Here is a 14134-nt window from a genome sequence, read left to right as displayed (position 1 = left end):
TTTGAAGTGATGGAACCATAAACGGTGACATCAAAAAGTGTAAAACAACCAGGGCAGGATTTCCTGAAGCACCAATGCTGAACACACATGTGCAGAGGCTTTCAAAATTCACCATTCAAAGCACCCAGCTTGGCCATTTTGCTGCATTTCAGCGTCACTAACACCTGCTTTGGGGTAGGATCAGCAAAGGAGGATCAGCACATCTCCTGACAAAGCTCAAAACATGAAAATATTTGTTTGGGATAAATAATTTTATCTCGCCCAGGCAATTAGGAGAGGGGAAAAAATGCAGCAAAGGAACCGCATCAGCTGCAGGGCTGCAAAGGGGCTCTGGAGCCTGTGGAACAGCAGAGGAGCTGCTGGTCCTGCCGAGCACGGGGCCACGGCCCCGCGTGGCACTGCCACCGGTCCCCAGCCCCGGCACGCGCTTCCTGGGCAGGCTAAGAGTGCCCCCTGCAGCCCTCGCGTCCCCGCCGAGCCACCGCTCGCCATTCCCGACGAATCCATGGCAAAACGCGAGGAGGACGCGTTCCCAAACGCACACGGAGCTCCGAGCTCAGCAGCGGAGGCGCCCGATGTCAAAGCCCACGAGGGAGTCTCCGCGGACGAAGCGCTTCGCGGCGCGCCGGCACGCCTGGTTTCAGCCGCTCCGAAGGGAAAGGGCTACGGCAGGGGCAGAGGAAGGATTGTGGGTCCCCCCGCCCCATCCGCTGGCTTTTGTTTTGAGGAAAAAAACACATCTCGGAATACCTTAAGTAAATGAAACGGATGTTCACGCAATTCTCCTTAAAATGCTGTAGCAGCACGGCCAGCAGCTGCACGTACCTTGCAATGTTCCTCAGCTTGCTCTGCTGCTCCTTCCTCTCTGCAGCACCGAGGTGCCACGCAAGAGAGAAAACGGGAAAAACCGTCTCTGCCGGGCACTTCTGTCCTCTAGGATAAGTACATAAGTCTCCCAGCTCTTTGCACTTATCACAGGGCCCTAAAAGTTTAATAAATACCCTGGTTTTGTTTGCTCTAGTGTTACAGAGGACAACTGCAGCCTAATGGCGCTGAGCTTTAAGCTGGTGCTGTCCCATGTGCTGGGAAAACTCAGCACAGCCGATTTCTTTTGCCCTCTTGTACCAGTGTCAAAGCAAAAGTATCCAAAACTTCTAAAACTGCAGAGTGTAGGAAAGAAAAATACCTTCTGCTGTTCTACAGGGATACTTAGGTTGCTCCCATCCCTCATGGAGCAACAAAGTGTGTCCGAGAGCCGAGTTACAACCCAGGTCACATTAAACTCAAGGAGCCGACTCCAAAATACCCATGCAACGCTCCACTGTCCTCATCACCTTGCATCCTTCCTCCCATCTGCCAGGAAAGGGCCCAGCAGCAGCAAAGAATCCACCTTACCTGGGGTCAAGCCAAGAGAACATTATACGTTAATAAAATGGGTAGAATTCACTGCATATAGGGAAATGCATTGCTTCTCTGCTCCCACCAAATGCTGCACAATGGCTTCTCGCAAGGCAGTTTTCAGTGTTTGGTTTTGCAAGGTTTTAAAGGATTCAGTAATTCCACAAGCCAGCCCCTCTCGAAGCAGCCTTGACTAAAGAGCCTGCCTTGTGCTCACACACATTTACACTAACCCAGCAGAAAAGCTGCCTTCTTAACAGCACTGAATTCTGCCTTGCAGACGGGACCTATCAAGCTCGCTTTGCAGATGGAAAAAACATCAGAGGGACAGAAAAGGACACGGATGCCCCCAACTTTGCAGGGCAGCAGCACTGCAGACCCTAGTGCAGGTCACTCAGCAATGAAAATAACTTCTTCCCCCCGGGGAGCAAGATGTCTCACACAGTAAAGGCACATCCCCTATCCTGGGATGCATCACGAGGCTTTGCAAGTCACCCCCCAAAAGGCTGAGGACGCAAGAAAATAGAGACCAGCCGACGTACAGAGCACCACGGTCACTAGGATGACCACGTTAGGCCAGGTTCCTAAACCAGTGCTACCCCAGCCACATCTCAAGCCCAACAAGGCGATTCTTGCTGGAGAGGCCAGCACGGTCTCGTGTCCCTGCAGTCCCCGCGTTGCTGATGACGGGGCAGCACCATCCTGCCTACCACACACAGCCCCGTGCGCGCAGCAAAAGGCTCCTGGAAGCCAAACTGAGATTCCAGTGCTCCTTCCACAACGAAAAGGAGACACAGGGGCAGGGGCACAAGGCAGAGCGGGGACAGAGCCGGGTCTCAATGCAAACCGAGGCCAGCAGCAGCCCACGGCAGCTCTCCTGCTGCTTCTCCCCAGCCAGGGCTGCCACGAGCAGGAAAGCTGCTGCACATGCTACACATAAGGACACGAAACTCAGCGCTGTGTCACTTGTTCCACACGTGGGGAGATCCTCCCCTTCTGCTGCTGTCCTCTGAGCAGTGTGGCACCTTTCTGAACATCCACAGCGGCTCTAACCAAAGCATGGGCTGATGCAGAGTTTCTGTACTGGGATATTCCACTAAAACATTCATATTTGCATTCAGTCAAGGCTCCTTTACTCCCACAGAAAACAAACAGATCTTACAGAAAGATCTTGGGCACGGAGGACTCCCCAGGAAGATGGAAAACTACTTTCCTACCTGAAGAGTTCCCTGATTTCCCTCACAGTAGCTTGGAATGGGATATTTCGGACCAAGATCTTGGAAGTCGTCTGCTTCTTGAGAGTTTGTTTCTTCCGGGATGATTTCACAGCGGGTCTGAGAAGTCAACAGCAAAGGGCAGTTAGAGGCCAGCACAAAGCAAAACATCCAGGCCGTTCTGGCTCCTCTAAAATGAGGAATCTAGAAAGAGTGGCCAGGTAGCTCACGACCAACATCCTCACTGGCATCTTAACTGGCAACACTGGAAATTTCAAAGAGTAAATGGAGAAGAAATTAATTTCCTGTTTTAAATCCTACATCTAGAAAGCAAAAGTTGCAGCTTTCAAATCACAATCACAGTTTTTAAATATACTTAATCCACTTTCCTATATGCACTTGGTCTTGGCCTCCTGAGAAGAGATGACGCATCATGCCTGTGCTCACATTTGCTACTAACTTCTGTTCTGACAGCAAACCTTGTATATTCTAGTGCACATCCCTCTATTTCCACATATTTAAATGATTAATGTATGCAAACTTTCATCCCTTTTCTTACTGACTTAGAAAATTATTAATCAACTTTTAGAACAGATTTTTTTCTTTTTTTGCTAAGGACTGGTTGTATTTGAACAAGAAACATTTACTCAATACAAAAAAAAACAACCCAGCAGCTTGCTTTGTAAAGTAAATCACATAATAGGCTGGATACCAACTGAATGCATTTTTAAATGCAAAATGGTTAGAAATGGCTTATTAAAGAATTGAAATGCAAGCTGTAGATAGCGAACTGTCAAGACTGGTTTTAGTCCGCGGGGGCCATATTTTTCAAAGCAATTTTGACATTTTAGAGATACATCCTCCAGTAGGGTTTCCAAAACCTCTAAACAATTTTCAGATGCCAATATGCACTCTTAAGCATTTGGGTTCATTTTCAAGCTTGCACTTGAAAGTTTGTATGGAATAAAAACTACAAGGAAGACCCTAATGCAGGGCTCCATCACATTTCATCCAGAAGAAACCGTCTCTTTTGTACCTGGCAGCCCAAACAAAAGAAGTTAAAGTCAATTTTTTTCTCAAACAAGAAAGGCCAGAAAACTTGCCCTCCCACTGCTGCTTCCGAAGCTGTGATGAGTACAACCACCCCTACTGCTGCATGAGCCCCCTTCTCCCCCTACTTCCTAACGCTCCGAAATCCAGAGGCTCTGCAGATACTTCTACTGGCTCTCAGTAAGATTTGGGTTGTCTGCCCAGGGAAGGGGAGAGAATGGTCACAAAACACTTGGCACATCCTAGTCCCTTCTCATCTCATTGCTCTATTCTTTCTGGAGCAGCTGTTTTGACCACTGATCCCCTGCTCTTTGGCTGCACCATCTCTGAAGGAGCTAAACCTAGTCCCACATTAACCCCAATTTCATGGGTGCACTTCAAAAATCCCATGGGGGAGGAGTTACGCAGGGTTTAGCAATAAAAGTACAAATCTGAGCTAGTCACCCTCTGTTCAAGGGCAAAAAAAGGGCAACTCCAGAGAAAAGTCAGTCTCACCTGAGGTACCAACTCAAAGGACCTTTTAGAGGACCTCTTGAGTGTAGGGAAGTGACAAGTCCCTGGTTCAGATTCACTTTTGGGATTGCACCATGGCATGCTGCTTATGGGTTTTACTGGAGAAAACACCAATTACTGCTGAAAATAGCTAACAGGTTTGCATCATTTTTCATCACTTTTTTTTTCCTCCCCCCCCAAAAAGACTTGGTAAGGTAATTGCTGGTACAGCATTAAAAGCTGCTGTGTTTAGCAGTCATATCACTAGTGATCACAGCCCTCCTGATGCAGAAATGCTAGCTAAGACATGAAGGGCCTAACAAGAACTACCACAGTGCAGAGAAGAGACACAGCTTTACCTGAGAGCTCTCTCTGAGATCTTCACTTCCAGCTTATGGCCATCTACGGAGCAGCCCTAAAAGTCAAAACAAAATAAACAGGAAAACACTGAAATCACAACAGTTTTCAAGCTTTCCCCGTGACCAAGCTCTCTGTTGAACACCATTCAAACAGGCCAAGGTTTTTGGTATGAGGTTAGGGACTGCCCGAGTAACTGAAGGAGCAGCCAGCATCCTTGATCTAGCTGTCCCTCAGCCCCAGCTCCACCACTGCCTTGGCAAGGACAAGCCACTTGTGCTCCTGCTTCCTCTCCCTCTAGGCTACAAACTCTTCAGGGCAGGCACCGGCTTCTGACTTCTCCTGGACGGAGCCAAGGATGTCTCATTTGCAGCCAGCAGCCAAAACTGCAAGAAAATCTCATCTCTCCCTTCCTGCGCCTCGGTGATTCAGCACAGGAATCACAGAGCATTTTGTCTAATCGATCCTGACAGGGCAAACAACGTGCAAGGTCTTTACACTGGGAAGCTGGAGCTCTGCTACTCGCTCACTCTCCAGTTTCTCTGCAAAACTACCCATTTTCTTGCTTTCTCTCCTCTCACTTCTACTGCTAGACATCTATGTTTTCTGTGGAATATGCGAGCACCAGCTGCTGAAGGTGGGATTCACAGACTGTGGTCACTGAATGCATGCAGATTATACAAGCATGTTCAGCAATTCCTTCAATTCCAGCTAGAAAAGGATCGTTCCAACTTTCCGGCTTGTAGCACCCAGGTAATAGGGGCCAAACAGTTCAGTGAAGTCCTTCTAGCAGCACAAGGAATGAGTTGTTTCTCTGCAGCCCAACCCTACAGCACTTATCATGGAGAAGACATGAGGCTGCAAGACCGTGGATGAACAGCAGATTCACAGAGGATGAAACTGTGAACTTCACAGCACTAAACACTAAGCAGTAGTTAATTCTTAGTTGGGGCCTGGGTCTCTTGTCACTGCTATAAAGGAAACCCTGCAGGATAAACTCACTAAACCTCAAGCGGTTTATTTTTTCTGCCACCTCCATACTTGATCACTACTAGATGACTCTTTACTGTATGAGGTCCTCTCCCTTACACAACATATTTCCTCTCAGGCCTAGCCCAATTTAGATACTACTCTATCAGGACAGTATAACTCACAGGACTGATATCCTTGGCTAGAGCCTGAATTTCATGGGTCATCCAATCCTTTGCCCTGTGGAATCACCTGTGGCAAGAAATCTGAAGCCTACCTGAAGTTGACGTAGGGCTTTCTGAGCACTCGCTGGTTTCTTGTACTCCACAAACCCAAAGCCCATTGAAAGCAAAGCACCTATGAGAAAAGAAAAGAAATTTGTTATATTAGTAGGAATCAAGAATGATATTAAGCAGATCATTCATGACTGATTAATGTTGAACAAGATACTGCTCTAGAACAGATGCTCTACTTGAACAGCCTGGCCTTGCTTGTTTTGGAGCTCATGTCAGGGGATAACTGAAGTTGTATGCAGAATAGATTTTTGCTTTGCATAATTGTAGTGCATCCATGTTAAAATATTAACTACAAGTCGTGCGAAGCAGAAGCTGTTCGGATTCAAGGTGGATACCAAGATGGATAGCAGGATGGATACACGCATTTTTTATACCCATAACTTTCTCCTCATGACCTTCATTTGGAAGGTTTGCCAACAACCCAGAAATGGGTACGATTTTTGCCGCAAGATAGAAACCCCCAGGCTGTAGGGTGGTCTTAAGATGACATTTTTCCAGAACCCATCCAGGAATTCATTTTGATCAACACTACACACACTCTAAATAAAGCTGTCTGAAGTGCAAGCCCTGTGTTTCACCCAAGAGGCAGAATGCCTCTGAGGTCTGCAAGACACCACTAGCAAATGGATAAACCTTGAGGGGCAGCTCCACCTTCCAACCCAAAGATGCAGCCTCACAGCTCTTTAGTTCTTCCCCGAACCAGCAAAACTCACAACATCCCCAGTCACGTTGTGCGTCTAAGGAATGCACTAACAAATTCAAAAGCCCATAATTAAGGCTGGGTGAGAACAGGAAAAGCCCACAAAGCCACAACCAAAAACAAAACATCCAGTTTCCAGCTTCAAAGCTCCAATGGCAGCATGTTAACAGAGACCATCACCCTGCAGTGATAGAAGCAGGTTGCTTTGGAAAGGAGAAGATCAGCTTAAACTCAAAGCTGCAGACTGCTCATGCCTACAGCTGTGCATTTGAGCAGTACCGAGCTTTTTTCCCCCACTCTCCATTCCTTTTTTCCCTCCCCTCTCTGAATGGACCCCATGTTTGAGTATCCCATGCAAGAGCAGCTCTGTACAGAAATTTCCCAAGGCAAATCCCCATGAAACTGTGCAACTCTCTAGTTTAAAAACTGGGAAAAAAACATAGCCCATATAGTCAGTACTCACCTTAAGCAAGCTCCTTCCCGTGCAGCTGCCAGAGCCAGGCATAGGCAGCACAGCAGACACAACCACTCCCCACAGCAGCACGCTGGGGTTCAGAGGAGGCAGCCAGAAGGCAAACTAACCTCACTCAGCACAGTACATCCTTGTACATCAACCAGACATCCTTGAAGATTCCGGTTGCTTCTGTGTTTAAAGTATTTGGTACACAGGTTTAATCAACACGGGGCACTGGCTCCATTCAACTTCCATTCTGCTCTCTTCTATGATCCTGAAGGAGTTGGCTTCTCTAACCTGATCTCAAGAGAAGGCCACATCTTTACATACCCCACAATTGAGCTTAACCTTCTAGGCTGAACCCTGGGGTGTATCTGGTTGCTGTTTTCAGCCATTTCAACAGGCATACTTCTAGGCATATTAAGAATTTCACCAATGACAGACGAATGCCCTGCTAAAGCAACGCCACACCTGAGCCCTCCGCAACCAGCCGAGGGAAGGAATTGAACAGCAACATCTAGAGTACCTGCTTTGTCTTTCTTCTTGGATATTGTGCAGCTCTTCACAGCTCCCACTTTGGAGAATATCTGCAAGGAATTTAGACACGTGACTTAATTCTCTTTGTCAAAAGCTTGCAACTCAACTCGAGTGACAACGTGGCCCTCTTCCAGAGCCAGGAACACACACTCATGGGCCCACCTCCCCCTGTCACACACCTAACAAGGAGTCAGAGCAGCTGGGACTTTAATTCTCTTAAAGTTATTCATATACAAACAGACAAAGACATGCTAACAAATATACATTTTTAAACAAACCTAGGCACAATTAGTCTCACAAACTCTCCATCTTTCCTCAGTAACTGTGTAGGGACCTGGAACAGCCCTGGAAGAACATTATGGATTACAAACACCCTCATCCATGTAGATTCTAGGGATGCAATATTCTAGACTGCTCCTTCCAAACCCACCCAGGAGGGCTTGCAAGGGCTGCCCTGCAGTATTCTAGCAGCGAGGTGTGAGGTGCTGCTGTGGGCACTGGCTCCCAGGGCTGCTTTCCTCTATTCCTGACCATTTCCTGCAGGAGGATGTAGGCAGAGTCAGGCACTCGCCACACAGCCCAGAGCACAGGGAGACCAGTCGAGCACCGGGACCCGCGTGGTGCCGCCGTCGCTGTCACCTGGATCAAAGTCTCCACGCTGCTCTGATGAAGGTAAATGCTTGGGACACCTGCCAGGATACTGGGACCACAAATCACTCAAGCTCTTTCTGCTCCCAGTCTGTCCTGGATCCATGAATGACAGCACAGGCTGAATGTGCTGCGCTCTGCCCCTTTGGCACTCGCATGCAAACCAAGCTCACTTGCTATCCATAAAGAGAGACTGCTTGGACATCTGTTTTGCTGTCATGCTGTCAGTGGAGAAAGAAGCCTCCCTTCACAGACAGCCAGGGTATGCCAACTGCTCAGACTTCAAGGACAGGTTGGAGATTACAAAGTAATGGGTATTTGGGCAATAAACTAGCTTTTCAGAACTATTCTAAAGCCACATGGCTTTAGAAATGCTACAATATCTCCCTTGCTGAGGTAAAGCAGCATGGGCTTCCCTGTCAAGGCACAGGCGGCTCAACGTCGTTAGAAATTTAGATGAAAAGTGCATCTCAGTGAAACCATGCATTAAATACATTAACGTGCAAAGCGCTATCACAGCGCAGAAGTGCCGGTCCCAAGGAGAAGCCAAGTACCAAGTATGGAGAGTGGGGAGAGTCTTAAAAGATTTTCTATTGCTTCCTCCTGTCCCAAGATGGAATTAATCCCCATCAAAACAGTTTCAGACATGTTTGTTTAATTGATGCCTAAAACTCAAAAGTGGAGGTATCCCAGCATAAGCCATTACAAGGTTACATTAGTTGCAAATTAACTCCTTTAAACACCTTGCCCTCCCCACACTACTGCTGCAGAGCAACTTGCCTCTTGCACCATCAAGCAAGACCAGGGCTTTTGCTTCGAAAGCCTGTGCAAGGAACAAGGACTTTACTCCAAGAGGCATCGCAGTCTGGCCCTCAACCACACAAACACACCCCACCTCCCTGCTCCTCTGAGCACACTGTGACTGGCAAAACCCAGTCCCCCTTCCCCGCCCAGGGCTCACCTCCTTCAGCGTGTCTTCTGTGGTGGCAAAGTTGAGGTTTTTGATGAACAAGGTACATCCCGGAATGTGTTCTTCCTCCTCCTCCTCCTCCTCTTCTTCCTGTGCAGCTGGTACCTCTGAGTCCTTTCCAGGTTTGTCGGTGCTGTTACCTGATACACAGAAAACAAACCCAACGTTGTAAGATGTGGCAAAGACAGATCTTGGCTGAGCTTGCTCCCCGCTCCAGCTGCTCGTGCAGCAGGAACGAGCTATTTCTCTGCAGTTCTTCTGAGGTGAGCACAGACTGAAGCAGACTCAACACATGGTATGTGAACATGTCATCTTCGGGGAAACTCAAATATTGCCTGTTCTTCAATCATTGCATTCCATGGACCCTCTTCCCCAGCATCCAAACACCCTCACACCAAAAACAGACACCTGCTGCACTATGCAAGGGGCCTCCCCTCAAAAGAGGGCGTAGGAAGGAAGGCCAGGGAGCAAGGGAGGAAGAAACCCACGTTTCCCTGGAAGACCCTTTCAAATCCTTTGTAACAGGCAAGAAGTGCCTGGCATGGCTGGCTGCAAAGAAGATGGAGGGCAGCAAGAAAGGGAAATGAGAGTCAGCCAGGATGCTGGCACTGAAAGTCACCAGCACCAACATCAGCCACTTTCCTTACACCACTAACTCCAAAAAGTTAGGAGGAAAATCAGTATCTGCCAATCCCTGAACTGACCAGAAGGCTCCCAACCCCCCTACTGAGGCCTTGCAGCTCTACCTCCAGCAGCTGCTTGACACGATCTGTAGCTGATTCTGAGCTTTATATACTAAAACACGCAGCCTTTCCTCATGTCTGGTTACACAGCAGCTCACTCCAGGTTGCAGCACATCCAATTATACATGTTGGGATACAGAAAGCCAAAAATTAAGTGGCAATTCAGCATGACAACCTCCTCTGGGGCACGTACACTCCATTACTGAGTTTGAGGCCTTGTCCAAAACGGTATTCGACACATTGAAGAGCTCAGAGCTCCCGGGTGGCCGCAGAAGAGAGGGCTTTTAGTCCCCTCAGCGAGACAGTCTGCAGTGGGACTAGGGCTGTATCAGACACCAGAGCACACAGGAGCGTTGGCTCCTTTGCTTGCTAGATACCTTGTCTTCCAGGCTGGCTCCGTTCCCTACGGCAGAGCTGCTGCTGAGCTCAGGAGGGCCAACCTAATCGCCTCCCTTTGGCATTAACACATCTCCCCTCCGGGTGGTTTTTACAGGCTTAGTTCTCTCTCATTGCACCCGAAGGGACCCCGCGCTGGCTCAAGGGCGGTTGGGGAGCCCTCGCTCCATCCCCAGAGCCGCCTTTTCCCACTTGGCTCCATCCCGCCGGCCTCCGCGGCCCCTTGGCATCACGCGGCCCGAGCCTTCTCGGTTGGGTGGTCAAATCCGCCTCGCTCCCGCTGCCTGGAGATTTGCCAGCGTCGAAAGATGAAAAAAAACCCATCACCTTTGAAGAAAACTCATTTGAGGGAGGGGGAGGGAAGAGATGTAGCGAGATGGGGGAGGGCTGAGAGGGAGCCTCCATGCAAACCGAGTTTACTGCACATCCCCTCCCTCCCCTCTCGGCGATGCTGGCAGCAAAGACCATTATCAGCCCCGCGCAGCCTTCCAGGAGCTGCGGCGCTTAAAGCCCTTTATCTTGAGGTGAGGGTCTCGGCTACGGGGAGATAAAATGGCTCCCCCATCTCCCCCTGCCTCTAGCCCTCCCCTGTGACCTGCATGCAGAACTGGAGCCCGTGAAGATGCTTTGCAGCTTTTTCCTCTCCCCCTCCCCAAACTCCAGGCCTGAGCGAGCTTCCAGCAAACAAATAAAGCCATGATTCTCCCTGAAATTTAAAGGGATCATGAAAGGTTTTAAATATACAGGGAAGATTTAGTTTTCACAGGGCGGGGGCAGGTTGCATCCGTGCAGTGAGAGCAGTGGGAAGTCGCCCAGATGACACATGCAGCAGGGCTGGAGAGCACAAAGAAACGTGTGCAGGGACTCACAGGCTGCCATGGGCGATTGAGCCGCTGCTGCTGGTGCTCCCGTTGTTGCTGCGAGCCCAGGGGCACAGCCTGTGCCCGTACACAGGAGCTCCCGTTGTTGCTGTGAGCCCAGGGGCACAGCCTGTGCCCGTACACAGGAGCTCCCGTTGTTGCTCCGAGCCCGGGGGCACAACCTGTGCCCGTACACAGGAGCTCCCGTTGTTGCTGCGAGCCCGGGGGCACAACCTGTGCCCGTACACAGGAGCTCCCGTTGTTGCTGTGAGCCCGGGGGCACAACCTGTGCCCATACACAGGAGCTCCTCTTGTTGCTGTGAGCCCATGGGCACAACCTGGGCCCGTACACAGGAGCTCCTGTTGTTGCTGTGAGCCCGGGGGCACAACCTGTGCCCATACACAGGAGCTCCCGTTGTTGCTGTGAGCCTGGGGGCACAACCTGTGCCCGTACACAGGAGCTCCTGTTGTTGCTCCGAGCCCGGGGCACAGCCTGTGCCCGTACACAGGAGCTCCTGTTGTTGCTGTGAGCCCGGGGGCACAACCTGTGCCCGTACACAGGAGCTCCCGTTGTTGCTCCGAGCCCGGGGGCACAGCCTGTGCCCGTACACAGGAGCTCCCATTGTTGCTGTGAGCCCGGAGGCACAACCTGTGCCCGTACACAGCGGGTATCTGCACCCAGGTTCAGCTGGGGTCGGGCCTTGCTTACGCAGAGCGGCTCACGCTCTCCCGACGGCTGCTGCCAACACCAGGCCCTGTCCTAGCGACAGGGAGGTAGGACTCAATTTGGTATCGAGGGGCTTTTGCTTTGGCAACCCACAGCTAAGAAACAGCCAGGCTGGGCTGGCCCATCATCACAGCTGATGGATGGGAATGCAGATTCCACTAAGTAGCTGTCCAAGCATTTCCAAGCCCCTGAGCACTGCATTATCCCGGAGCCTACGCACCATCCCCGTCTCAGATCGCCCACACTGCTGTCCAAGCAGGGATACACACGCTTGACGCAATTACCTGCCTTATTGCAGCTGCCAATACCAGACAAAGAACAAAAATTTCCTCCCGTTGCCAAAAACAAGAGCTCACATCAGTCCAATCCACACTGGATTCTGCTCTGAATGTTGGAAACAGCGCTGGACTCTCCATGTCTTATCCAGGCAGCAAATGAAATCGGAGACAATAACAAGCACAACATTCGTATGTGAGGTGAATGAACACGCTGCAGGAGGGAGCATGCAAAGAATTTGAGATAACACCGGTTCCGTCCCAGCTGAGTGACAGTTGGATGACACGTCCATTTGAGTGACAGAGCACTGGAACAGGCAGCAGACCTAGAGAGGCTGTGGAGTCTCCTTCTCTGGAGATCTTCCACACCCGTCTGGATGCCACCCTGTGCCACATGCTCTGGGTGTCCCTGCTGGAGCAGGGGTTGGACTAGATGATCTCTAGAGGACCCTGCCAACCTCAACCATTCTGTGATCCCCGAAGTGTAGGAAACCTCAGTGTTGCCATTTTACATGGAAAAGAGCAGGGAAACAATCAGAGATGCTTCTGTTTCAAAGTCAAAGCTCTTACCTGATTCCAGCTTTACTTTCCCTTCCTCTTCTGGAACCTCAAGGGTTTGTTTCTGAGGGACTGGCCCAGAAAAGACACCCATTGGAGCCCATTCCAGATACAGTGGCACTGAGTGAAACTGTAAAGACAACACAGAAGAAAAATAAAGAGTGGAGGACAAGACCTGAAGAAAGGACTGCTCTCAGCAAACGCTTTGTTATGGGAAACTGGAGCGGAAAAGCTGAGCAGCATTTTCAGCTGACTCAATTCTTTCACCCAAGTGAAACTGCACACAGGACCACAGCCTCTCATATGACATCTACAGGTCATGGTGCAAGGCCACGGAGAGGCAAATGGTGTCCGAGGGATGCTCTTGGCTTTGGTACCACACTCCTGTACCACAAAGGTGACAAAAACCCTTTCCAGGCCACTGAGATGCTGTGAACTTATCAGAGCCTTCTCTCCCTGTCAGTCCAAGGTGCCTGGGCAAGCTGAGAGCCCTGCTCAGATAGTGTTGCATAAGGGAGCATCAGGCATCACTCTAGATCCAAGGGACAGAGAATAACAGCAGTGACACTTTTGGGGGCAACTTATTCCCCTAAAAAGCCCTTGGAATCTCACATCTGTAGCTAGTTCTCCTTTCTGCAGGATCACAGCTAATCAAAATCACTCAGATGAACTGCCCATTCTCACCCACAAGACTTCACAGACACAAGCCAATTTCTACCAGCCAACCAGGCAGGACTCGGTGCTCTGGCTCCTTTTGCCAGCCTGGCAGGATGTCTTACCAGGCAACGCTCCCTGGGCACCTGCCTGCTCTGTGCCATGCTCACCTTGCTGTAGGCCAGCCTGGTGAAAGATTGCTTGGCCTCAGTTGGCTCCAGGAACTCCACAATAGCTGTGATGCCACCTTCTGGGAGCAGCACTCGGCCCAGACTGCCATGTTTGCCAAAAACCTCCTCTAGTTCTGCTACCCTCGTCCTAGCAGGGAGGTTCTTCACCAGGATCACAGTTTTACTCCGCTCACCAGCAGCCTGTAACATTTGGAGGGAAAGAAGGGAAGAGAAATAGAACAGAAGAAGTAAAAACCAATTTATTTTAACAACTGATGATTTCAGATCCAACGTAACAGGCTTCCTTGCTCCACATCACACCTTTCCAGGACATTACAGGGCCAGGAGTCTTTTAGAATATATTTTATCAACGAGATTCACACCCCAACACAAAACTCCCATTTCACACACGCTCATACACAGAGATTTGAGCTCCAGGTCCACCCTGGCATGGACACAGGACTCGCTCTTTGCCTACTGCCAGCAGTCACACTGCAGCACATTTCCAGCAATCCTAGGAGTGGTTGCACATTCAAACGGATAGAACAGCCCCTAACCCCCCTGAGGGTTTCATCCTGCAAAATGCTGAGAATTCAATTATCGATTTCTATGTAACCTAAGGACCCCAGGACCAGACAAGCATTTAGAAGAAGTAGGTCCACTTTG

The 14134-nt window shown here is 49.9% G+C and overlaps 1 protein-coding gene across 5 annotated transcripts in view; it reads right to left on the bottom strand.

The window, feature by feature from the left end:
- RBM19 (RNA binding motif protein 19) overlaps window positions 1-14134 on the bottom strand; it is a 53917-nt gene that overhangs the window by 28662 nt on the left and 11121 nt on the right. For all 5 annotated transcript variants that reach the window (XM_088532306.1, XM_088532307.1, XM_088532309.1 and 2 more), the window contains 7 exons: window positions 13469-13669; window positions 12657-12774; window positions 9077-9225; window positions 7457-7517; window positions 5758-5837; window positions 4514-4569; window positions 2616-2732 (listed from right to left, as the gene is read on the bottom strand). In XM_088532306.1, the coding sequence (XP_088388432.1) occupies window positions 2616-2732; window positions 4514-4569; window positions 5758-5837; window positions 7457-7517; window positions 9077-9225; window positions 12657-12774; window positions 13469-13669 (782 nt within the window). The remainder of the gene's footprint in view (window positions 1-2615; window positions 2733-4513; window positions 4570-5757; window positions 5838-7456; window positions 7518-9076; window positions 9226-12656; window positions 12775-13468; window positions 13670-14134) is intronic.

This window comes from Tinamus guttatus, unplaced genomic scaffold (assembly GCF_059628265.1).
Source record: "Tinamus guttatus ecotype Peru unplaced genomic scaffold, ASM5962826v1 Tinamus_guttatus_pri_ptg000459l, whole genome shotgun sequence".
NCBI classification, from domain to species: domain Eukaryota; kingdom Metazoa; phylum Chordata; class Aves; order Tinamiformes; family Tinamidae; genus Tinamus; species Tinamus guttatus.
Note: the sequence above shows the minus strand (reverse complement) of the source record. Positions and strands in the feature narration are given on the sequence as shown.